Source organism: Capra hircus, chromosome 7 (assembly GCF_001704415.2).
Source record: "Capra hircus breed San Clemente chromosome 7, ASM170441v1, whole genome shotgun sequence".
In the NCBI taxonomy this organism is placed as follows: Eukaryota; Metazoa; Chordata; class Mammalia; order Artiodactyla; family Bovidae; genus Capra; species Capra hircus.
The window spans coordinates 101,418,743-101,444,716 of record NC_030814.1 but is presented as its reverse complement, the minus strand read 5'-3'; the positions used below and the strand labels follow the sequence as shown (position 1 = coordinate 101,444,716).

Sequence of the window (25,974 nt, the reverse complement as noted above, 5' to 3'; positions counted from 1 at the left end):
GGGGGCTGTTCCTGAAGTGAGGTGTGACATGGAGAGGTCAGCTAGTGGGTGGAAGGAGGTCTTCAGCTTCCATCATTCCTGGCTCTGCCCCAGGGACTGCTCCTGATCCTGATAAATGACAGGTGACCTTGGCTGAATTTCTACTCTGTGCCTCCTCTGATTTAATCTTCTCATCAATATTGTGGGGGAGGAGGGTGTGTGTGCTGTTTTTATCACTGTCTAAAGAAGGGTTAGGCTACCCACTCCAGTATTCTTGGGCTTTCCTGATTGCTCAGATGGTAAAGAATCTGCCTGCAATGCAGGAGACCTGGGTTCAGTTCCCGGGTTGGGAAGATACCCTGGAGGAGAGCATGGCAACCCACTCCAGTCTTCTTGCCTGGAGAATCCCCATGCACAGAGGAGCCAGGTGGGCTATAGTCCATGGGGTGGCAAAGAGTCAGAAATGGCTGAGCGACTAAGCACAAAATATCTTGAGAATACACATTGAAAATATTTGAGAGAGTCTAAGCAACTTGTTTATGGTGCAGCTGTCAAAATGGCAGAACCCATGCCTAGCTGTCCCCATCACTTCTACATCTTCCAAAAACAGAAAAAGCTTCCAACCATTGCTGCTCTGCCCTTCTACTCCCTTCTGATAAGTCTTGTTCTTTTCAGAGCTTCAAATACCATGTTGCTGTTGTTGTCGTTCAGTGGCTCAGTCGTGTCCAACTCTTTGTGACCCTATGGACTGCAGCACGCCAGGCTTCTCTGTCCGTCACCATCTCCTGGAGCTTGCTCAAACTCATGTCCATTGAGTCACTGATGCCACCAAACCATCTCATCCTCTGTCATCCCCTTCTCCTGCCTTCAATCTTTCCCAGCATCAGAGTCTTTTCTAATGAGTCAGCTCTTCACATCAGGTGGCTAAAGTATTGGAGCTTCAACTGCAGCATCGGTCCTTCCAATGAATATTTAGGATTGATTTCCTTCAGGACGGACTGGTTTGGGATTTGCCTGGATGTCAAATACCATGAGACATCCCTATTCCATGGCTACAGTCATTTGGACCTGTGCACATCTCTAACTTAACATGCATCAATCAGATTTCTCTTCTGGAGCTGAGTTATTCATGCAAGGAATCTGAGGCAAGACACAGTGTAAAAATAATGTTCTGGTTGTTTTCCAGATCCCATGAGCCTATCTGTGTGTTCTGAGGCAATGCCACACAGCCATCTGACAAAGGGATGAGAGAGTCAGCAGACAGACTTCAAATCCCTGCTCTCCACACTGTGTGAAACTGAGCAATTTGTTCACCTCTCTGTGCCTCTGTTTCTCTATACCTGTCTCAGAGAGGTTTTTGAGAAGTTAATGAATTATTCTTGGACTATGACCTGGAAAACAATAGGTGCTATCTGTGAAAACTAAATCAATACACTAAATGAGTACATGTATATTGTCTGTGCTCAGTAACTTCAGTTTAATGAGATTTCAATATCTCTTTATAAATAAAGTACCAATTTTTATGTGATATTTCTTATTAGGCACTGTCAACTGTAAAGGGACGAAAATACAAATCTACTTTCCACCTCTGTTGTTTGGCCTGCTCTGGGCAATATGGACTCATACACTATGTAGCTTTTGAGATCTGGCTTCTTTCACTCGGCATAATGTTTCTGAGGTTCATCCACACTGAAGAATGCATTTGAATCCATATATGAAGAACTTCACACTTTTTCACAGCCAAATAATGTCCCTTTATGGATAGACCGAATTTTGTTTACCCAATCACCTATTTTTTTCTTAAAAATATTTTAAAGGCTTTTTAAAATTAATTAATTAATTTTAATTGGAGGCTAATACTTTGCAATATTGTGGTTTTTGCCATACATTGACATGAATCAGCCACGAGTGTACATGTGTTCCCCATCCTGAACTCCCCTCCCAACTCACTCCCTATCCCATTCCTCAGGGTTGTCCCAGTGCACCGGCTTTGAGTGCCCTGTTTCATGCATCGAACTTGGACTGGTGATCTATTTCACATAAGGTAATATACATGTTTCAATGCTATTCTCAAATCATCCTACTCTCACCTTCTCCCACAGAGTCCAAAAGTCTGTTCTTTATATCTCTGTCTCTTTTGCTGTCTCACATATAGGGTCATTGTTACCATCTTTCTAAATTCCATATATATGCATTAATAGACTATATTGGTGTTTTTCTTTCTGACTTACTTCACTCTGTATAATAGGCTCTAGTTTCATCCACCTCATTAGAACTGATTCAAATGCATTCTTTTTAATAGCTGAATAATATTCCATTGTGTATATGTACCACAGCTTTCTTATCCCCATGTCCTAGCTATTATGAACAATGCTGCAATGAATATTGGGGTACACGTGTCTCTTTCAATTCTGGTTTCCTTGGTGTGTATGCCTAGAAGTGGGATTGCTGGGTTATATGGCAGTTCTATTTCCAGTTTTTTAAGGAATCTCCACACTGTTCTCCATAGTGGTTGTACTAGTTTGCATTCCCACCAACAGTGTAAGAGAGTTCCCTTTTCTCCACACCTTCTCCAGCATTTATTGCTTGTAGACTTTTGGATAGCAGCATTCTGACCAGCGTGAGATGGTACCTCATTGTGGCTTTGATTTGCATTTCTCTAATTATGAGTGATGTTGAGCATCTTTTCATGTGTTTGTTACCCATCTGTATGTCTTCTTTGGAGAAATGTCTGTTTAGTTCTTTGGCCCATTTTTTGACTGGGTCATTTATTTTTCTGGAATTGAGCTGCAGGTGTTCCTTGTATATTTTTGAGATTAATTCTTTGTCAGTTGCTTCATTTGCTATTATTTTCTCCCATTCAGAAGGCTGTCTTTTCACCTTGCTTATAGTTTCCTTCGTTGTGCAGAAGCTTTTCATTTTAATGAGGTCCCATTTGTTTATTTTTGCTTTTATTTCCAATATTCTGGGAGGTGGGTCATAGAGGATCCTGCTGTGATTTAAGTCAGAGAGTGTTTTGCCTATGTTCTCCTCTAGGAGTTTTATAGTTTCTGGTCTTGTGTTTAGATCTTTAATCCATTTTGAATTTATTTTTGTGTCCGGTGTTAGAAAGTGTTCTAGTTTCATTCTTTTATAAGTGGTTGACCAGTTTTCCCAGCACCACTTGTTAGAGATTGTCTTTTTTCCATTGTATATTCTTGCCTCCTTTGTCAAAGATAAGGTATCCATAGGTGTGTGGATTTATCTCTGGTCTTTCTATTTTGTTCCATTGATCTATATGTCTGTCTTTGTGCCAGTACCATACTGTCTTGATGACTGTGGCTTTGTAGTAGAGCCTGAAGTCAGGCAGGTTGATTCCTCCAGTTCCATTCTTCTTTCTCAAGATTGCTTTGGCTACTCAAGGTTTTTTTGTATTTCCATACAAATTGTGAAATCGTTTGTTCTAATTCTCTGAAAAATACCATTGGTAGCTTGATTAGGATTGCGTTGAATCTATAGATTGCTTTGGGTAGTATACTTATTTTTGCTATATTGATTCTTCTGATCCACGGACATAATATATTTCTCCATCTATTTGTGTCATCCTTGATTTCTTTTATAAGTGTTTTATAGTTTTCTATATATAGATCTTTTGTTTCTTTAGATAGATTTATTCTTAAGTATTTTATTCTTTTCATCACAATGGTGAATGGAATTGTTTCTTTAATTTCTCTGTTTTCTCATTGTTAGTGTATAGGATTGAAAGGGATTTCTATATGTTAATTTTATATCCTGTGACTTTACTATATTCACTTATTAGCTCTAGTAATTTTCTGTGGTGTCTTTAGGGTTTTCTATGTAGAGGATCATGTCATCTGTAAACAGTGAGAGTTTTACTTCTTTTCCAATCTGGATTCCTTTTATTTCCTTTCTTTCTCTGATTGCTGTGGCTAAAACTTCCAAAACTGTGTTGAATAGTACTGGTGAGAGTGGGCACTCTTGTCTTGTTCCTGACTTTAGGAAAATGCTTTCAGTTTTTCACCATTGAAGATAATGTTTGCTGTGGGTTTATCATATATGGCTTTTATTATGTTGCGGTATGTTCCTTCTATGCCTGCTTTCTGGAGAGATTTTTATCATAAATGGATGTTGAACTTTGTCAAAGGCTTTCTCTACATCTACTGAGATAATTATATGGTTTTTATCTTTCAATTTGTTAATGTGGTGTATCACATTGATTGATTTGTGAAAGTTGAAGAATCCTTGCATCCCTGGGATAAAGCCCACTTGGTCGTGATCATTTTAATATGTTGTTGGATTCTGTTTGCTAGAATTTTGTTGAGGATTTTTGCATCTATGTTCATCAGTAATATTGGCCTGTAGTTTTCTTTTTTGTGGCATCTTTGTCTGGTTTTGGTATTAGGGTGATGTTGTTTTCATAGAATGAGTTTGGCAGCCCACCTTCCCCTGCAATTTTCTGGAAGAGTTTGAGGAGGATAGGTGTTAGCTCTTCTCTAAATTTTTGGTAGAATTCACCTGTGAAGCCATCTGGTCCTGGGCTTTTGTTTGTTGGGAGATTTTTGATTATAGTTTTGATTTCTGTGCTTGTGATGGGTCCATTAAGATTTTCTATTTCTTCCTTGTTCAGTTTTGGAAGGTTATACTTTTCTAAGAATTTGTCCATTTCTTACTAGTTGTCCATTTTATTGGCATATAATTGCTGATAGTAGTCTCTTATGATCCTTTGTATTTCTGTGTCATCTGTTTTGATTTCTCCATTTTCATTTCTGATTTTGTTGAGTTGACTCTTCTCCCTTTTTTTCTTGATGAGTCTTGCTAACGGTTTGTCTATTTTATTTATCTTCTCAAAGAACCAGCTTTTACTTTTGTTGATTTTTGCTATGGTCTCCTTTGTTTCTTTTTCATTTATTTCTTCCCTAATTTTTATGACCTTTCCTTGTACTGACCCTTGGGTCTTAATTTCTTCTTTTTCTAGTTGCTTTAGGTATAGAGTTAGGTTATTTATTTGATTTTTCTGTTGTTTCTTGAGGTAAGCTTCTATTGCTATGAACCTTCCCCTTAGCACTGATTTTTTGAATCCCATAGGTTTTGGATTGTCCTTTTTTTCATTTTCATTTGTTTCTATCCATATTTTGAGTTCTTTTTTTATTTCTACTGTGATTTGTCGGTTATTCAGAAGCATGTTGTTTAGCCTCCATATGTTTTAATTTTTTTTTCTTGTACTTGACATCTAATCTTACTGCTTTGTAATCAGAAAAGATGCTTGAAATGATTTCAATTTTTTTTTTAACTTACTAAGGCTAGATTTATGGCCTAGGATGTGATCTATCCTGGAGAATGTTCTATGTGCACTTGAGGAAAGGTGAAATTTATTATTTTGTGGTGAAATGTCCTATAGATATCAGTTAGGTCTAACTGGTCCACTGTATCATTTAAAGTTTGTGTTTCCTTGCTAATTTTCTGTTTGGCTGATCTATCCATAGGGGTGAGTATTTTTTTAATTAAACTTTTATTTTGCATTATAGCTGATTATAACTATATAATTTTAGTTTGGATTATAGTTGATTAACAATATTGTAGCTTCAGGTGGACAGCAAAGGGATTCAGTCGTACGTAGACATGTATGCATTCTCCCCCAGACTCTCCTGTCATCCAGGCTTCCACATAACACTGAGCAGAGTTCCCTGAGCTATACAGTAGGTCCTTGTTGGTGATCCACTTTAAATATAACAATGTATACCTGTCCGTCCCAAATTCCCTAATGAACCTTCAGGTTGTTTCCGTGTTTGCACTCATGTGAGTAGAGCTACTATGAAAATTCATGTAGGAATTTAAAACATATTGGTGGTTACCAGGGCCTGGGGAAGGGAAGAAAGGGGAGTGACTACTAACGGGTATGGGGTTTCCTTTGTGGATGCTGAGAAAGTTCTGGAAATAGATACAGATGGAAGTTCCACATCATGAATATATTTACTGCCACTGAATTAATTGTATATTATAAAATGGAGAAAATGGTAAATTTTGTTTTGTTCATTATACCACAATGCAATGAATGCCTGGTCAAATGGACTCATATCTTAGATCAAGTCTCAACAGGTTGAGAACAAAACTTTGGTGACTAAAGGCTGCATTCCCCAAATATCATCAGTTTCCAGAGTTTCTTAGCCTCCCTCCCTTGGAGTCACTTGTTTCTTTTTCTCACTTCTGGGTAAGCATTTGTTTACAGATCCCCAGGATTGTCCCACTCAGTCCTGATACTCTGAGATCCTAGATGGGGTAAGTCAAAGCCAACAACTTGGGAACAAGATCCTCCAAGAAGAGCCTGAATGGATGAGACCAAGATCTTGTAGGCTGTCCTCTCTCTATCTCTCCAACATCCAGTGCAAGCGCTCTTAATATTTGGGGCAAGATCATTCTTTGCTGTTGGGGGTGGTGGCCATCCTGTGCAGTGTGAGGTGCTTAGCAGCATCCCTTCTCTCCACCACCCAGATGCCAGTAGCCCCTGCTCAGTAGTGACAGCCAAAACTGTCTTCAGACATTGCAAATGTCCCCAAGGTGGGGGGGGGGGCAAAGTCACCCCCAGTTAAGAACCAATGATATACAGAGAACAGTTGTAATCCCTAAGCTGCTCATTTTCCCCAGATGTTGGTTCCTCTCCTTTTCCAACTGGCAAATACCTATTCATTTATTTTTTGTTTGGGGGGGGTGTATTTTTAGGATAAAGGGAAGGGATAGTTAGGGAGTCTGGAATCAGCATGTACACTGCTTTATTTAAAATGAATAACCAACAAGGACGTACTGTATAGCACAAGGAACTCTGCTCAATGTTATGTGCCAGGCTGGATGGGAGAGGGATTTGGAGAAGAATGGAGACATATATATGTATGGCTGAGTCCCTTTGCTGTCCACCTGAAACTATCACAATATTGCTAATCAACTATATCCCAACACAAAATAAAAAGCTTAATTAAATTTTAATTGCTTTACAACAGTTGTGTTAGGCTCTGCTGTACAGTAGCATGAATCAGCTATGAAAAGAAAAAGTGAAAGTGTTAGTCGCTCAATCATGTCCAACTCTTTGTGACCCCATGGACTATAGCCCACCAGGTTCTTCTGTCTATGGAATTCTCCAGGCAAGAATGCTGGAGTGGGTAGCTATTCCCCTCTCCATGGGACCTTCCTGACCCAAAGATTGAACCTGTGTCTCCCACATTGTGGGCAGATTCTTTATCATCTGAGCCACCAGGAAATCAGCTATATGTATACATATATCCTTTCCATCCTGAACCTCCCTCCAACTCCCCCATCCCACTCCTCTAGGTCATCACAGAGCACCAAGTTGAGCACCCTGTGCTATACAGCAGCTTTCCACTAGCTATCTGTTTTAAACATGGTACTGTATACTTGTCAATGCTACTCTACCTGTTCATTTTTAAGACTCTGTTTAAGTGTCATCTTCCCCACACAGCCTTCCTGGACATCGATTCCCAAAACAGATTTTGTCATTCATTCCTGTGTGCTTCTGAAACAACTCCTGAATGGGTCTCAAGTCCTTGCTTCTAACTTTTTTATGACTGTGGTTATAAGGTGTTACCTTGGAGATGTAACTCTCTCTGGCACTGGGTTTGGGGTTCTTGATAAGAATAACTACCATTTACTGGATGTTGGCATCTGTACCCATGTGTTTCTTATGAAATCTTTACCCCAGTATTGTGAGGCACCAGCTATTGATCCCTGTTTTCTGGAAGTGGTGGCTGCATTCCACAGAGGACACATCACTTGTCAAAGGGACCATGGCTCTTGAGTAAGGGAGCCAGGATCTGACCTACATCTGAATGACCCCAAGTCTATCTTCTAACTTCTCTATTACACTCACCACTTATTTCTGGCTGTTAATGAATATCAAAGCCACTTCCAAGACAAGGGAACTGTTAGTTCACCATACCAGACCATCCACACGCTACCTCCTTATATTAATTCAGATGACAAGAGTCCACTGCCAGAAATAAATACATAGGAACTATAAGAAGACAAGAGCTCACTATGTCCTGGGGAGGTGGTCCAGGGCTGCGTATATACAGTTTGGGATGATGGGGATGCAGAACTCAGCTGAGATTGGTTTCTGTTCATGCTGGGAAAAGGCAAAACTATGGAGACAGTCAAAAGATTGGTTTTCAGTACTCAGGAGGAGAGAGAGAGATGAATAGGTGGAACTTTTTTTAAGGTGGTGAAACAACTCCGTATCATACTATAGTGGTGGATACATAACATTGTACATTTCTCAAAACTCTTAGGATATACAGCACCAAGAGTGAATCCTAACATAAACTGTGGGCTTTACTTAATAATACTGTGCCAGTGTTGGTTCAGCAACTGTAACACATGTACCTTGCTTATGCATGATATTAATAATAGAGTTGAGTTCCTGTGCTACACAGCAAATCCCCACTGGCTATCTGTTTTACATATGGTAATGTATATATTTCCATGGCACTGTCTCTGTCCCATCCTCTCCCTCCCACACTATGTCCACAAAACTTGTTCTCTCTGTCTGCATCTCCACGGCTGCCTTGAGAGTGGGATGTGGTGGGAGATGGGAGAAAGGTTCAAGAGGGAGGGGACATATGCGTAGCTGTGGCTGATTCATGTTGATGTATGGCAGAAACTAGCACAATACTGTAAAGCAATTATCTTCCAAGAATTTTTTGTTAATAATAGGGAAAGCTGTGTGCAGGAAGAGAAAGGGTTTGTGGAAATCCTCTACACTATCTGTTCAGTGTTCTGTAAACCTAAAACTGCTCCAAGAAGTAAAGTCTCTTAATTTTTTAAAGTAAAAAGAAGTATTAGAACCAAGATGGGTGTGAGTTCAGGATGGCAGAGAGGCGGACTGACGTCTCTTGTTATTGATCCACCAGGAGAACACTTAGGGGCTCCTCTGCAATTAAACTGAACAGCCCCAGAGAAGGAGTGTGACTGGGCTATGTGGCACTTGAAAGAACTCACAGAGGGACAAGTCCCTACCCAGAACTCAGAGGTCAAACCCGCCTATGGACAAACCTTTTCCACAGGCACCCTGCAGCAGGGTTTTCCAACTTAGCATCAGAAACACTAGGGGCTGATCATTTTCCATGGTTGGGGGCTGCCCTGGGCATTAGAAGATGTTGAGCAGCATCCCTGTCACTCTCTAGATGCCAGTAGCATCTCCAACTATGACAATCAGAGGTATCCCAGGTATTGCACAGTGTCTCCTGTGGTGGAAAACCGCCCCTGGTGGAGAACCACAGGCTAGGTCTGTGTTGCATCCAACTTGCCTTACCTGTCTGCCCCCCATCCTGGCTCTCTCTGCTCACGAAGCTGTTTGTGTTCCCCTCTCTGCATCCCCTCCTTCCCATCTCAGCCACCTACTGCCTCCATTTATCCTCCTTATTTTCATCCTTGACTCCTTACCATCACAGCATCTGTCCACCCTGGTGCCTTCCTGATATTAATACTTTATACCTTCAGGGGATGACTGCAGCCTCTCAATCCTAAATCTTCCTGTTTCTCTTCCCTGCCTCCTCACAATCATTTTACCATTGGTTTTTGGCTGATTCAGAGAGAAGACAGTTGGACAGCTGTTCTGGGTAAGATAGAGAGGTAGCTCTTCTCTTGGCACCTCAGTTTCCTCACTTGTCTGGCAAAGTAACCACCGCGTTACTCCAAAGCCAAGAAGTGGAGCCCTGACCTCTACATCTACCCATGGATTCAAATTAGACAAGGAGTTTTATAAATAGTGTGGTTCCTCCAAGCAGCTTCAGGTTCCCCAGTTCTCTCCTGGTCAACTGGAAGGGTTGGAAGATGACTCACCTGGGCTCCAAGCTCTCTATCTGGTTCTGCCTCACTCCAACTGAAGGTCCTGGTTTGGCGTTTCCCTGTAGATGAGGACCTTACAGGTGAGGGCTACAATGCAAGGAGCCTGCCACCCTGATCATGCCAACCAGGCGGGGGCAGTTTACTGAGCCTCACCTCTATTATTTATGCTGGTCTGCTCCTGCCTGCCACCATCTCCCTCTGTGATCCCACTGACTCTGCATCTGTCCTCTGGTACAGGGATGCTGGGACCCCTGGGGACTCCAGGAAGCATCGGGCAACCTCAGGGAGACTGTCCCCACTTTTCCTGTCTCCCTGCTGGTCAGGTTGAGTCAATTATCTCAGGGCCTTGAGCAGAATTTAATGCTCTCAAATTTGGGATTTAGGGCTCTGGCTGCTGACACTGGCGAGAGAGCAGCCCTGCCATTGCTCACTGGGGCTGAGGAAGCTGCTTCATGTGCTTCTCTATTGTTTTTCTTCCCCATTCGTATCATTAGCCTAATCAAATGTCCTTCAAAATTTTAAAATAAATACAAAACTGTGATTCTTCTACTAAGTAATGGAGATGCTACAGATAAGGCTAAAAGTCATTCAGTGGCTAGCTGTGTGATCAGGATGATAGATTTGATGGGCATCCTTACAGACCTCTGTGTGCATGGGGCATGTGAACAAACACAAACCCATAAAGTAAGAGTAGTATTGTGGGATTTCACTGTGTTGGGGGGAGGGGCTTTGTTTTATTTTTGAGGTGAAATTCACACAACTTTAACCACTTTAAAGTGAATAATTTGGTGACTTTTAACATGTTTACAATATTATTCAACCGCCATGTCTATCTAGTTCTAGACCATTTTCATCATCCCCCAAAAGGAGAGGAGGATGAAGGGAGAAGGAGAAGAAGAAGAGAAACAAGGAGGGGTGGGATAGGGAGGAGAAGGGGAAAGGGGAGGAAAAGAGAGAGAGAGGAAAAGAGACGTGGAAGACAAGAGAAAGAAGATATGGAAAGGAAGGGGTTGGGCTGGGGGACAGAGAAGAAAGAAAGAGGAAGGATGATCCAGGCAACAAGAACATGAAGAATTTGGACACGTTAAGTTCAAGATGCCTCCTAGATAGCCACTTGAAGTTGTTGAGTAGGCAAGCGGATAGGGATAAATGTAAGAAATTGAGCATCATCTGTGTACACAAGGTACATAAAGCTGTGATATCAGAGAGGATCCCCAGGGACAGAGGATGCTAATGAAGTCCAAGGATTAAATGAACTTAATGGCTGCCTGTGTTCCATGTATGAATGAATCAAGATTTGTTTAGCAGTTCTTTGTTAATGGATATACCTAATGTGACATATACATGTCATGGCTCTGAACATCCTATTATGTACACATATGTGGAATATGTCTATAAAATGTCCATTAATTAGGTGGGAAAATGAGAGGCAGGATTTAAGCCAGGTCATCCAGATCTCAAACACAGCTTAACACACACTATTTCCCACTGCTTTGGATGGCAATGAGGTTTCACATGGTAAAAATTGTAAGCCAACATTCTGCTTTATTTAGTGTTCTGGGGGTTGCACTGGTCCAATCAAGAAATATGTGTTAATTAACTGTATCTTCCAAGTGCCATGCTGATGCTGGGTATGATGGTGAGCAAAATGCACAAGCTTCCTGACCTCAGGAAGCTGATAGCCTAAAGAATTGTGATAAGTTGCATCAGACATTGGGTGCCTGACTCCGTGTGGGTACCCAATCACATTCCAGCATTTCTTTCCATTTGGATGTTAGTATTAATTAGATTAGAGGTCAAGTTGGCCTTTAATGAAGAAAATGAAAGAGCCTAGCTTGTATTCTCGGAGAAGGCAATGGCACCCCACTGCAGTACTCTTGCCTGGAAAATCCCATGGGCGGAGAAGCCTGGTAGGCTGCAGTCCATGGGGTCGCTGAGGGTCGGACATGACTGAGCAAAATCACTTTCACTTTTCACTTTCATGCATTGGAGAAGGAAATGGCAACCCACTCCAGTGTTCTTGCCTGGAGAATCCCAGGGACTGGGGAGCCTGGTGGGCTGCCGCCTATGGGATTGCACAGAGTCAGACAGGACTGAAGCGACTTAGCAGCAGCAGCGGCTTGTATTCTTGTCCAGGTGCCAGGGGAGGGGAGCATATCAGCATCACTGTGAAAAGAGTTACTCAGGAATTTCTACAAGACCAGACCTTTAAACTGCTGAATCTGTAGAAATATTCCCTCAGTGTCCCAATGCACACTCCAATGTATAAAAGTGAAAGTGAAAGTGTCAGTCAGTCAGTCGTGTCCGACTCTTTGTGACCCCATAGACTATAGCCTGCCAGGCTCCTCTGTCCATGGAATTTTCCAGGCAAGAATACTGGAGTGGGTTGCCATGCCCTTCTCCAGCGAATCATCCCAACCCAGGGAGGGAACCCAGGCCTCCTGCACTGCAGGCAGATTCTTTCCCGTCTGAGCCACCAGGGTGCCCACTCCAGGGTATGGTTGGCTTCAATTGCCCACCTGTGGTTTAAAAGGCTCTTAAGATAGTGGTACATTTGATCTGAAAATGGCCTGGTTCTCCTTGGATGGAGAAACAAAAAAACCCACTGGAGGAAATTTGTGTGTGAAGCATTGGGTGGAGAGGCGTGGGGATAGAAAAGTCCTCCATTGGAAGTCTGACTCTACTGATGTGTGTGATCTTGGTGAGTCATGCAATAGTTTTGAGGCTCAGTTTTCCCCTCTGTCAAGTAGCTGGGAATTTATCTGTCCTGATGCCTCATTGCAAGGTGGTAATGAGATAATGTATTTGAGGTGTAACATGAAGCATGCAATATATCATACAAAAGAGGACATTCTGAGATCCTCAGTTACACTGAAATTTTCTCCACATCTTCCCACTGCATGGTAACACAGGATGTTCTTACTGCTCAAGTTATAGAGAAAGATTGAATTCAACTTTAGGAAAATGAGGTATGGTGTAGTATTCAATTTATACATGAACATAGTGATTTACATTTTCACTTTCATGTGCAATTACTTTCTTAAAACATTGGCTAATTTGACCGTTACTTACATGTTTTAATTGCATTTATTGTTGTACAAAACGGTATCATCATAAATGAGTGTCTGTTAAAATACTATAAATTGCCATTTTTAATGTATCAATTCACACTCTGAAATGCTATAAATTTGTCAAGGGACATTTTTTAAATTGAGATAAAGTTGATACATAATAATGTGTAAGTTTAGAGTGTACATTGGGCATACATTTGTATACTGCAATATGATTACCACTGCAGTGTTAGCTAAAAGCTCTGTCATGTCACATAATTATCACATTGTTTTTGGGGGTGTGGGAACAATTAAGATCTAGTTTCTTAGCAACTTTGAAGTTGATAATACATGATTATTGTCTATACTCACAATGCTGCATTTTGCCCCCCAGATCCTGTTGATCTTCTGGTTGATTGACTGGTTTCAAATTTGGGCCCCTAAACAACATTGTCCAAATTCTTTCCCTCCTTAGCCCCTGAAAACCACCATTCAACTCTATTTTTGTGAATACCTTTTTGCAATCCCTCTTGTAAGGGATGTCATACAGTATGATATGTCATTCTCTTAAATGCACATATTTTCAGCAAATTATAAGTACTGTGAGGTATTACTGTTGTTGTTCAGTCACTAAGTTGTGTCCAACTCTTTGCAACCCCATGGACTGTAGCCTCCTCTGTCCTCCACTGTCTCCTGAAGCAACAGTCCTTCCGATGAATATTCAGGTTTGATTTCCTTTAGGATTGACTGGTTTGATCTCCTTGCTATTCAAGGGACTCTCAAGAGTCTTCTCCAGCACCACAGTTCGAAAGCATCAGTTCTTCAGCTCTCAGCCTTCTTTACAGCCCAACTCTCACATCCATACATGACTATTGGAAAAACCAAAAGGTTGACTATACAGACATTTGTTGACAAAGTGATGTCTTTGCTTTTTAAAATGCTGTCTAGGTTTGTCATAGCTTTTATTCCAAGAAGCAAGCATCTTTTAATTTCATGGCTGTAGACACTGTCCTCAGTGATGTGGAGCCCAAGAAAATAAAATATGTCACTGTTTCCACTTTTTCCTCTCCTGTTTGCTAGAAACTGTGAAGTATGATCAATCTTAAATCCTCCCTCGTGTTCATGGGAGATCATTAAACCAGCATGGCCTTGGGATACATTTTCAGCCTGGGCTCTACACTCATTACTGTTCTCCTCCAAAGAGTTGCTCTCTGGCCCATGTGCCATGTCACATCTAACACAACAGGTGATCTGTCCTGGTGGGATTTCTTTCTTTGCATTAGCTACAGAGACTTCCCAGTCTCTCTGCACTTGCTCAAGATTCCCACTTGAAATATGGAGATTTCCTTGACTTTTTTCTGAGTCTGCTTATTTCAATATGCACAAAGCTGAAATTTAGGGCTCTTTGATCTGGCTTAGTCTTCTGTAGCCTCACAAAAGTTGGGTTGTAAATACCTGTTGCTGCCCAAAGCAGCAAAGCAAATCAAAACTACAATAAGGTACCACCTTACACTGCTCAGACTGGCCCTGATTAAAAAGTCGACAAATAATAACTACTGGAGAGGGAATGGAAAAAAGGGAACCCTCCTACATTGCTGGTTGGAATGTAAGCTGGTACAGCCACTATGGAGGACAGTATGGAGGTTCCTCAAAAAACTGGAGTTGCCATATGACCCAGTATAAAGAGCTCATAATTCAATGACAAAAAGCTAATAATCTAATTCACAAATGGGTAATAACTTCAAAGTGAAGTGAAGAAGTGAAGTCACTCAGTCGTGTCTGACTCTTTGCGACCCCATGGACTGTGGCCTATCAGGCTCCTCCATCCATGGGATTTTCCAGGCAAGAGTGCTGGAGTGGATTGCCATTTCCTTCTCCCAGTCCATAGGCTATCTTTTTGTTTTATTAATGGTTTCTTTGCAGTACAATAGCTTATAAGTTTGATTGGGTCTCATTTGTTTACTTTTGCTTTTATTTCTATTGTCTTGGGAGACTGAATGGTACAAATTATGTCACAGAATGTTTTGCCCACGGAATTTTATGGTGTCATGTCTTACATTTTGAGTGTATTTTTGTATGAGGGTGTGTCCTTAACTTCATTGATTTACATGTGGACGTCAGCTTTCCCAACTCTGAAGAGACTGTCTTTTCTCCATTACATGTTCTTGCCTCCTTTGCTGAAGATTGACTATAGGTATGTGGATTTTATTTCTGGGCTCTCTGTTCTGTTCCATTGATCCATATATCTGTTTTGTTCTGGTACCATGCTGTTTTGATTACTGTAGCTTTGTAGCTGGAGAAGGCAATGACACCCCACTCCAGTACTCTTGCCTGGAAAATCTCATGGACAGAGGAGCCTGGTAGGCTGCCATCTATGGGGTCGCACAGAGTTGGACATGACTGAAGCGACTTAGCAGCAACAGCAGCAGCCCAAAGGAGGGTGGAGGCTTCAACTTTTCCATTTCTTTTTACCATATGTGTTTATGTTGATGGGAGTAATTAGACTACCCTGGTTTCTGGTAGGTGAACAGATTCCAAATGTTTAATATTTATTTATTTAACTGAATTGGGTTTTAGTTGTGACATAAGTGATCTTTGCTGCATCCTGCAGGATCTTTTGTTGCAGTGCACAGACTCTGTACCGTGGCACATGGTCTCCAGAGCACACGAGCTCAGTAGGTGTGGGGTGCAGGTTTAGTTGCTCCAAAGCATGTGGAATCTTTGTTCGCTGACCAGGGATTGAACTCATGTCCCTGCATTGCAAGGTGGATTCTTAACCTCTGGACCACCAGGGAAATCCCTCAGATTCCAGGTTTAATGCTCCCTGACAAAGGGTCTTGCAACAGATAAGACTCAGTGAAGCCAACTATCTCTGTGCTATCATCTCATCCATCTTCCCACCCTAATTCTGTTTAACCATTGTGGATACATTTGCATGTTGCCTACAAGGGTTCTCAAAAGTCTTAAAGCATTAGACAAACATGTACTATTACATGTTTGCAGGGTACCATTTCTACTGTTAGCATCTGATAAGCCAGCTTAGCTATTTCCGAGGGATTCCTCCCACATAATCACTTTTTTTTTTTTTTCTGGGTAGAGTTTGTCAAGGAAGGTCTTCTTCATGGCTTCCTTCAGCTCCTTGTTCCTGAGACTGAAGATGATGGGGTTGAGGAAGAGTGAAGACCACGTAGGTGATGCCCATCAGCGTGTCCCCTTCCAGAGACTGGGGACCCTTGTGCTTGAGGTAGATGACAGAGGCAAAGCTGTAGTGCACGACCACCAGGGTGAGGTGGAGAGCAGGTCGGCCAAAATGCGTGGGATGGTGGCAAAGATGTAGAGGACCTCTGAAATGGAGAGGGCACACAGAAAGAGGTACATGAGGGTGTGGAGGCTGGGGTCCCTCCAGATGGTGGCCATGATCAGCAGGTTCCCCAGCAGTGTGAACAGGTACATCAGCAGGTACAGGAGGAAGGAGGTGGGCAGGAGATGCTGAAGGAAATTTGAGAAGCCAGTGAGGATGAATTCAGTCACTGATGAGAAACTGGCTCCCTGCATGGAAGCTGTGCCTGAAGTGAGGTGAGATAAAGAGAGGTCAGCTACTGGATGGAAGGAGGTCATCAGTTTTCATCATTCCTAGCCCTGCCCAAGCAGTGTTCCTGATAAATGACATATAGATTTGGTTGTCTTCCTACTCTGTGCCTCCTATGATTTAATCCCCTCATCAGTATAATGAGAGATGTCCTGCTTTTATCAACTCATTTTGTGTAACTTGAGAATGCTCATTGATAACATTGTGGTGCAGAGAAGCCAAGCATCTTGTTCAAGGTGAAGCTGTCAAAATGGCAGCAGAGTTAAGACTTGAACCCATTGCTGACTCTCCCCAAAGACAATACACTTTCATCCCAAGTTGCCTTCAAAAAAGTGTTTCTTCACTGGAGCTTCCAGGCATTGGTGCTCTGACCTCCTGCTCTCTCTGATAAATTCTGTCCTTCCCTGGCAACAACTGATCTTTTTACTCTCTCCATAGTTTTGCCTTTTCCAAAATCCAATGTGGGTTTTCTTATTATTTATTTTTATATATTTTGCTGAGCTGGATCTTTGTTGCTGTACGTGAGCTTTCTCTAGTTGCAGCGAGTGGGGACTACTCTCTAGTTGAGGTGCACATGGCTTCACATTGCGATGGCTTCTCATGTCATGGAGCACAGGCGCTGGGGCTTCAGTAGTTGTGGCTCACGGGCCCTGGAGCATGGGCTCAGCAGTTGCGGCACACAGGCTTAGTTGTCCCATGGCATGTGCAGTCAGCCAGGACCAGGGATTGAACTGGTGTCCCCTACACTGCAAGGCAGATTCTTAACCACTGGGCCACCAGAGAAGCCCTGTCATGTGGTTTGAATTATACATTGTGTGGCCTCTTTAGATGTTCTTCTTTCACTTAATAACTTGCATGTAAGTTTCCTCAATGCCTTTTCATGGCTTGATAACTCAATTTTTTTTTTTGGCACTGAATAATATACTGTTGTCTGGAGGTATCCCATTTTATTTATCCACTTATCTATTCAAGGACATCTTGGTTCTTTCAGGTCTTGGCAATTGTGGATAAAGCTACTATTAATATCTGCAGGTTTTTGGGTGAACCTGTTTTCAACTCTCTTGGGTAAAATGCCAAGGAGTGTGATTGTTGTTCTTGTTGTTCAGTTGCTAAGTCATGTCCAAATCTTTATGACCCTATGGACTATAGCATGCTAGGCTCCTCTGTCCTCCACTATCTCCTGGAGTTTGCTCAAACTCATGTCCATTGAGTCAGTGATGCTAACCATCTCATCCTCTGCTGCCCTCTTTGCCTTTTGCTTTCAATCTTTCCCAGCATCAGGGCCTTTTCCCATGAGTTGGCTCTTCACTGACTGTGATTACTAGATTATATAGTAAGAGTATGTTTAGTTTTGTAATACACTGCCAAACTGTCCTCTAAGGTGGCCATACCATTTTGCACTATCAGAAGTGAATGAGAGTTCCTGTGGTTCCACATCCTTGCCAGCATCTGGTTTGTCAATATTCTGTATTTTGTTGTTCAGTCACTCAATTGTATCTGACTCTTTGTGACCACATGGACTACAGTGCACCAGGATTCCCTGTCCTTCACTATCTCCTGAAGCTTGCTCAAATTCATGTCCATTGAGTCAGTGATGCCATCCACCTACCTTGTCTTCTGTCATCCCCGTCTCCTCCTGCCTTCAATCTTTCCCAGCATCAGAGTCCTTTCCAATGAGTCAGCTCTTTGATTCAGGTGGCCAAATTATTGGACCTTCAGCTTCAACATCAGTCCTTCCAATGAATATTCAGGGTTGATTTCCTTTAGGATTGACTGGTTTGATCTCTTTACAGTTCAAGAGACTCTCAAGAGTCTTCTCCAACATCACAATTCTTGATTTTAGTCATTGTAATAGACACATTGTGATAAAATTTATTTTTAAGGGCTAACTAGTTCTACCAATACAATTTAATGGATAGCCTGCTGATTTGCTATAATAAGTTTATTTATACATGGGTCTGTTCCATGACTCTTACTCTGTTCCACTGTTTTATATTTCTATTCCTGTACAATATAATGTGTTTTTTTTTAATTATTTTAGAAAAATATTCTGCTGAAAGCCTGTTGACCTAATATAGTTGACTAAGAGTTCCAGACTCTTAGTGGGACTCATGGCTATTGAGTTGGGCATATTGCTGACAATTTAAGTGACGTGCATCCTAAAGGACCAATATGTTTTTCTTTCTCCATCAGATTTTATTTAGGACCCTCAGAGATAAAATTTTCTTAAAAGGGATACATTAGAAGTGTTTGAATCATGGCTTTTTCCCCCTACTTGCAATGTTTTTAATATTATACATTTCACAAGATTATGAGAAATTTTGCAGATGGGACTTGGAGATCCTGGTTAGTAAAGTGCCTGTTACAAATAATGGAACAGTTAATGGTGCTCATCATTTTTAACCAAGCAGTGGGCACCACAGGAAATGACAGGGACAGAGAAATCAGTAAAACATGGCCCTAGACTTGGAAAGTTCAAAGTCTGATGGAGAAGACAGACATGTATGCAAAGAGCTGTCGCCACGTGCAGTGGTGTTACGGGAGCCTTAGACTCAGCTTGGGTGAGTTAGAAGAGCCCTGACACAGGCACCAGAATCTGATTTGAGTTCTGAAGAAAGAGGGAACGTGCAACCATCCTTAATACTCTCCCAGGCTACTGCAGCTGTTTCCTGAGTGGCAACCCTGCTTTTACTACTGCCTCCTTACAATCCATGCTTCACACAGCAGCCAAAGTGAGTCCTTAAAAACATATGAATAAAATACATGACTAATGAGAACCTGCTGTATAGCACAAAGAACTCTACTCAATGTTCTGTGGTGACCTAGATCGGAAGGAAATTCCAAAAAGGAGTGGATATAGGTATGCACATAGGTGATTCACCTTGCTGTACAGCAAAAACTACCACAATATTGTAAAGCAACTATGCTCCAATAAAGATAAAAATTATTTTAGTTTTCTAAATTAGTGGTAGTGGTAGTAAAATATTTAGAGCATGTTATTTATGTTACATTATAATAGTAGTAGTTATATTAGAAGTAGTTTATAATGACTAAAAGGTCAGTTTTGGAAATGACTGGAAAAGGTCAATTTTCATTCCAATCCCAAAGTGAGGCAATGCCAAAGAATGCTCAGACTACCACACAATTCCATTCATTTCACATGCTGGAAAGGTAATTCTCAAAATTCTTCAAGCTAGGCTTCAACAGTAGGTGACCCGAGGAATCCCAGATGTTCAGGCTGGATTTTAAAAAGGCAGAGGAATCAGAGATCAATTTGCCAACATCTGCTGGATCATAGAAAAAGCGAGAGAATTTCAAAAAAAATCTACTTCTGCTTCATTGACTATGTCAAAGCCTTTGACTGTGTGGACCACAACAAACTGGAAAATTCTTAAAGACATGGGAGTACCAGACCACCTTATCTGCCTCCTGAGAAATTCGCATGCAGGTCAAGAAGCAACAGTTAGAACAAGACATGGAACAACGGACTGGCTCCAAATTACAAAAGGAGTATGTCAAGGCTGTATATTGTCACCCTGCTTATTTAATTTATATATAGAGTACATCATGTGAAATGCCAGGCTGGATGAGCATAAGCTGGAATCAAGATTGCTGGGAGAAATATCAGTAACTTCAGATATGCAGATGACACCACCTTTACGGCAGAAAGCAAAGGGAAACTAAAGAGCCTCTTGATGAAAGAGGAAAGTGAAAAAGCTGGCTTAACACTCAACATTCAAAAAACTAAGATCATGGCATCTGGTCCCATCACTTCATGGCAAATAGATAGGGAAACAATAGAAACAGTGAGAAACTTAATTTTCTTGGGCTCCAAAATCACTGCAGATGGTGACTGCAGCCAGCCATGAAATTAAAAGATGCTTGCTTCTTGGAAGAAAAGCTATGACCAACCTAGGTAACATATTAAAAAGCAGAGATTACTTTGCCAACAAAGGCTCATATAGTCAAAGCTAGGGTTTTTCCAGTAGTCATGTGTGAATGTAAGAGTTGGACGGTAAAGAAGGCCGAGTGCTGAAGAATTGATGCTTTTGAACTGTGGTGTTGGAGAAGACTCTTGAGAGTCCCTTGGACTGCAAGGAGATCAAACCAGTCAATCCTAAAGGAAATCAATCATTAATATTTCTTGGAAGGAAGGATGCTGAAACTGAAGCTCCTGTACTTTGGCCACCTGATATGAAGAGTCGACTCATTAGAAAAGACCCTGATGCTGGGAAAGATTGAGGGCAGGAAGTGAAGGGGACAACAGATGACAAGATGGTTGGATGGCATCACCGACTCAATGGACATGAGTTTGAGCAAGCTCCAGGAGATAGTGAAGGACAGGGAAGCCTGGTGTGCTGCAGTCCATGCAGTCACAAAGAGTCGGACATGACCGAGCAACTAAACAACAACAAATAATGCTTAAGACTTAGTCAGTACTTACACTTCCCCTGGTAGTCTCCTAAGATTATAGAAACAGGAATATGTGTGAGTCGTTAATTTTCACAATACCTGCATGAGCTAGGTACTTTCTACATCCCTATTTCACAAATTTAAGAAACAGAGACAAGACAAGTTTAAATAACCTGACCAAGGTAATCAGGCAAGGAGTGGATTTTTTCTGTTTTTAAAATAATGTTTATGTCTCCTTTCTTTTTTTAATTTATGTTTATTGAGTTAACCTGGGTTTATAGCATTGTATAAGTTTCATGTGTGCAACATTATATTTCTGTTTCTGTGTAAAAAATAAAGTACTTATATGAAAAATAAAATTTTTCTTCTACCTTAAAAAAAATAGATAACCACCCTGAGTTCTAACACTGGGAGACATTAGTTTTTTTTCAAAATTAGTTGAGTCTAAAAAGCATCCTCATAGAGGCTTAGCAAAGAGGTTCCCAATGAAAAGTTTCCTGAGGGCCCCCTTCAGATCTCAGTTCCTCAGGCCATAGATGAAGGGGTTCAGCATGGAGGTGACCATGGTGTACATCACTGTGGCTGCCATGTCCCTCTGGGTGTTGTGTGTGGATGCAGGGTTGAAGTAGACCCCAGTGATAGTCCCATAGAAGAGACAGACAACACAAAGGTGGAGAACACTTTCCACTTACCCTGGACTGAGGGCACCTTCCACACAGCCACAGTAATAGATGTGTAAGAGGCCATGATGCACACAAAAGGGATGAGAACCACTGGGCCCCAAAGGACCACCACCAGCATCTCATTGACTTGGGTGTCAGAGCAGGAGAGCTTGATCAAGGCATTGAGGTCACAGAAGAAGTGTGGGATCCTATTGGTGCAAAAGGACAAGTGGGACATCAGGAGAGTGTGGACCATGGAGATGAGATTGGCTGAGATCCAGGGTATCACCACCAGCAAAGTACACCGAAGGACACTCATGATTGTCATGTAGTGCAGTGGGCGGCAGATGGCCAGGTAGCGGTCATAAGCCGTGTCTGAGAGAAGCATGCTGTCGGCTGCCCCAAAGGCGATGAAGAAATACATCTGGGCCAGGCAAGCTGAGAAGGAGATGGTGGTGAGCCCACACAGATGGTTCACCAGCATCTTGGGGATGACGGTGGAGGTAAAGCAGATGTCAAGAAGAGACAAGTTGCTGAGGAAGAAATACATGGGGCTGTGGAGGTGAGGGTCCAAGATGATGGCCAGGATGGTGAGAAGATTCCCCAGGCACCCACTAAAATACAGAATGAAGGACAGGCTGAAGAGCACCTGCCTCTGCAGGGGCTGCTGGGAGAGGCCGAGGAGGATGAATTCAGAGACTTGGGTCTGATTGTCCATGTCCAGGCAGTTCTAAAGCCAGAAACAGGGCGTCAACAGTAGGTGGGCTCCTGGAGTGAAAACGGATGACTCCATTTCCTTTTCACACTCATCTTTCAAGATGCTTCTCACTTAACCTCTCTGAGCCTCTGTTTCCTCACCTGTTACATGGAATTGATAATTCTGACCTCTTAGGATCACTATAAGGATTAAATGAGAAGAATATATATTAGGAGTTTAAATCCATACACAACATGTAAACTATTTTATGAGTGGGAACTCACAGTGATGCTTTCAAAACAGTGATGTGTTAGCTTGAATGTCACTATTATTCCATAGTGTATACACACATTAAAATATCAAGCTGTATACCTTAATTAAACACATTTTTTATCTGCCAGTTATTCCTCAATAAGGATAGACAAATAAGAAATAAAAGCAAAATAAATAGTCTAAATATTTCAAGGATTTGACTTTATAAATAAAAATAAGTAATAAAAAGTGATCCAGGATCAACTCTGAAGCCAGACAGACTGGGTTTAAAGCTCAGTTCTACCATTTGCTAGCTGTGTGATATTAGGCAAGCTACTTAACCCCTCTGTGCCTTAATTTTCTCATCTGTAAAATGAGGATAATAATAGTACCTGCTCCACAGAATTGTTGTGAAAATGTGATTAGTTAACATGTAAAATGCTGAACCTTATGTATTTTTCTGAGAGTTAACATCTTTCAGTGGTTGAGAGCAAGGACCCTTTGGAGGGGTAGAAATTGCTCTCAGCTAAAGATTACTGATTTAGGTTAGACACACCTGAAGTATCTCCTCTCTAAAGCACCTGCACAAATAGACTAACCTTGAGCAAAAGAGTTAACATTTATTCCAGGCACTCCACTTTGGAACTAGCTGCTTATCACATGTGTTGTCTTAGTCACTAAGTCATCTCCAACTCTTTACGATCCCATGGACTGTAACCCACCTGTCTCCTCTGTCCAAAGAATTCTCCAGGCAAGAATACTGGAGTGGGTTGCCATTTCCTTCTCTGGGGAATCTTCCCAATTCAGGGATCAGCCTGTGTCTCCTGCTTTGCAGGCAGATTCTCTACTGTCTAAGCCATCAGGGAAGCCCATCATTCTATTTAATCCTCAACAACACCATAAGCAGGCAGCTGAGGCTCCAAACCTAACTTCTGCATCACAATAACACTATCCACCCATGGGGCTGTGATGACAAGCACCCTAAATCCTTGTGGATGAAACTGATCAGAATCCTCCCAGCCTCTGAGGGGAAGTTTCAAATGGGGAGTCCTTCCCTGAAACCAGCCATGCTGCAGCTTGTCTTCTGGATTCACTTACAATCAATGACTATTCTATGTGCTAAGTCGCTTCAGTAATGTCTGACTCTTTGCAACCCCGTGGATTGTAGCCCACCAGGCTCCTCTGTCCATGGCATTCTCCAGGCAAGAATACTAGAGTGCGTTGCTATGTCCTCTTCAAGGGGATCTTCCCAACCCAGGAATCAAACCCGCATCTCTTATGTCTCCTGTATTGGCAGGTGGGTTCTTTACCGCTAGTACCGCCTGGAAAGCCCTAATGATTACTGTACCTCTGTCGGATCCCATGACCTCTCAGCCCCCAGGTGTCGTGTTTCCAGGAATTTGGGGCTGCTGCAGCCTCAACTTTGTCTTGCAGCTGTGAAGGAAGAGCATGCTTTCTCAGGGAGCACTCAGCAGAACCACACCAACAGGTTTATAACTGGCTCTTTGTCCTCTGGGCATGATCCCCCAAGAATCTTGTTAGATCGAATACAATTAGCTTATCTTCCTTAGTGGTGCTTTTGAATCTAGCATCTTGTGGGGAAAAGTTTTTATCCCAAAGAACATTGCCTTTCTTCAGACCTGTCTTTCCTGGTTAACAGAGGGATAGCATGGTACTCAATATTTCCCATGAAGGAGCTCTTAAATATGTTATTCCCTGGTGCTCAGTGGTAAAAAATCTGTCTGCCAGTGAAGGAGACATGGGTTCTACCCCTAGTCCAGGAAGACCCCATATGCCGAAGAGCAATTAAGCCCATGCGTCCTGACTACTGAAGCCCATGCTCACAACAGAAGCCACCACAATGAGAAGCTCATGCAGCAACAAAGATCCAGTACAGCCAAAAATAAATAAATAACAACAAAAGAATTAGAGAGTAATTTTAAATGGAATTTAAAATGTTTTTAAAATGTTATTCCTAAAAATAATTACAATGTATTCTTTTTTATGTGATTGGAGTTGTGCTAAACATGCAACATCCTATGCTTTTTACAAAAGCCCAATGAGAAAAGCAATTATGTTTTATGAATTTCACCTCAGTACAAAAAGAAAGATGTTCAGCTTCCATCATGGCTTAAGAAATTACAACAAAAACAACAAAATATAACTTTTGGCCTGGAGAAATGCACAGTATGGACAACATTCAGTGTTGGCAAGTATGTGAGGAAGTGAGCATGCTCACGTACTGCTAGAGGGAGTGTAAGTTGCTACAACCCTCTGGGGAGGGCAATTGATAGGTGGAGTTTGACTTGTTGAACATTCATCTATATGGGTTGTTTCTAAATGCTGCCTTTTGGCTATTAAAAATAGTGTTGCTGTGAACATGCATGTATATGTATTTGTTTGAATCTCTGATTTCAGTCTTGGAAGTATAATCTAGAAGTGGTTACTGGGTCATACGCTAACTCTATGCTTAAGTTTTGGGGGAACCACCAAACCACATCACTAAACAATTTGACATTCCCACGAGCTACGTACAAGGAGAATCTCTCTCTAATCCTCACCAACATTTGTTCTCTTTCTGCTCCCCTCCTCTTTTTTTTTTTTAATTATAGCCATCTTGGTGTATGTGAAATGATGTGTCATTTTGATTTTGATTTGTACTTCCCTAGTGATTAACGATGCTGAGCATCGCTTCATGCACTTCTAGGCCATTAATATACCTCCTGTGGAGAAATGTTCATTGAAGCCTTTGCCCACTTTTTAAGTTGGATTTTAGGTCTTCTTGTTGCATCATAAGAGCTCTTGACATATCCTAGAGCAAGTAAATATTTTTAAAATAAGTGTCCCCTCTTGCTGGGCATCTTCCCAGGCAAACCCAACAACAGGACAAGTCAAGAGAGTTGTGTCTCACAGCCAGGAAAGGAGAGGGTGGGATGAATTGAGAGAGAAGCATTGAAACATATACATTTTTGTTGTTCAATTGCTTGGTCATGTCCGACTCCTCACGACACACCCCATGGGCTGCAGCACAGCAGGTTTCCCTGTCTTTCACTGTCTCCCAGAGTTTGCTCAAACTCATGTCCATCAAGTCAGTGATGCTATCTAACCATCTCATCCTCTGCCATCCCCTTCTCCTTTTTCCTTCAGTCTTTCCCCAGCATCAGGGTCTTTTCTAATGAGTCGGCTCTTCACATCAGGTGGTCAAAGTATTGGAGCTTCAGTTTCAACAACATTTCTTTCAATGTTTCAGGGTTGATTTCCCTTAGAATTGACTGGTTTGCTCTCTTTGCTGTCCAAGGGATTCTCAAGAAACTTCTTCAGCACCACAGTTCAAAAACATCAATTCTTCAGCACTCAGCCTTCATTATTGTCCAACTCTCACATCTGTACATGACTACTGGAAAAAATACAGCATAAATAGTTTTTTTTTAATGGAAATTTCTTGCTTTTTTGATGATCCAGTGGATGTTGGCAATTCGA

General features: G+C 41.7%; 1 protein-coding gene across 1 annotated transcript; it reads right to left on the bottom strand.

Moving 5' to 3' along the window:
- On the bottom strand, positions 15,985-22,263 carry LOC102182580 (olfactory receptor 1361-like). The gene is made up of 3 exons (XM_005682220.2): positions 21,576-22,263; positions 16,258-16,447; positions 15,985-16,225 (listed from the first exon to the last, which is right to left on the bottom strand). Exons 1-3 carry the CDS (start codon positions 22,261-22,263, stop codon positions 15,985-15,987), a joined length of 1,119 nt encoding a protein of 372 aa, XP_005682277.2.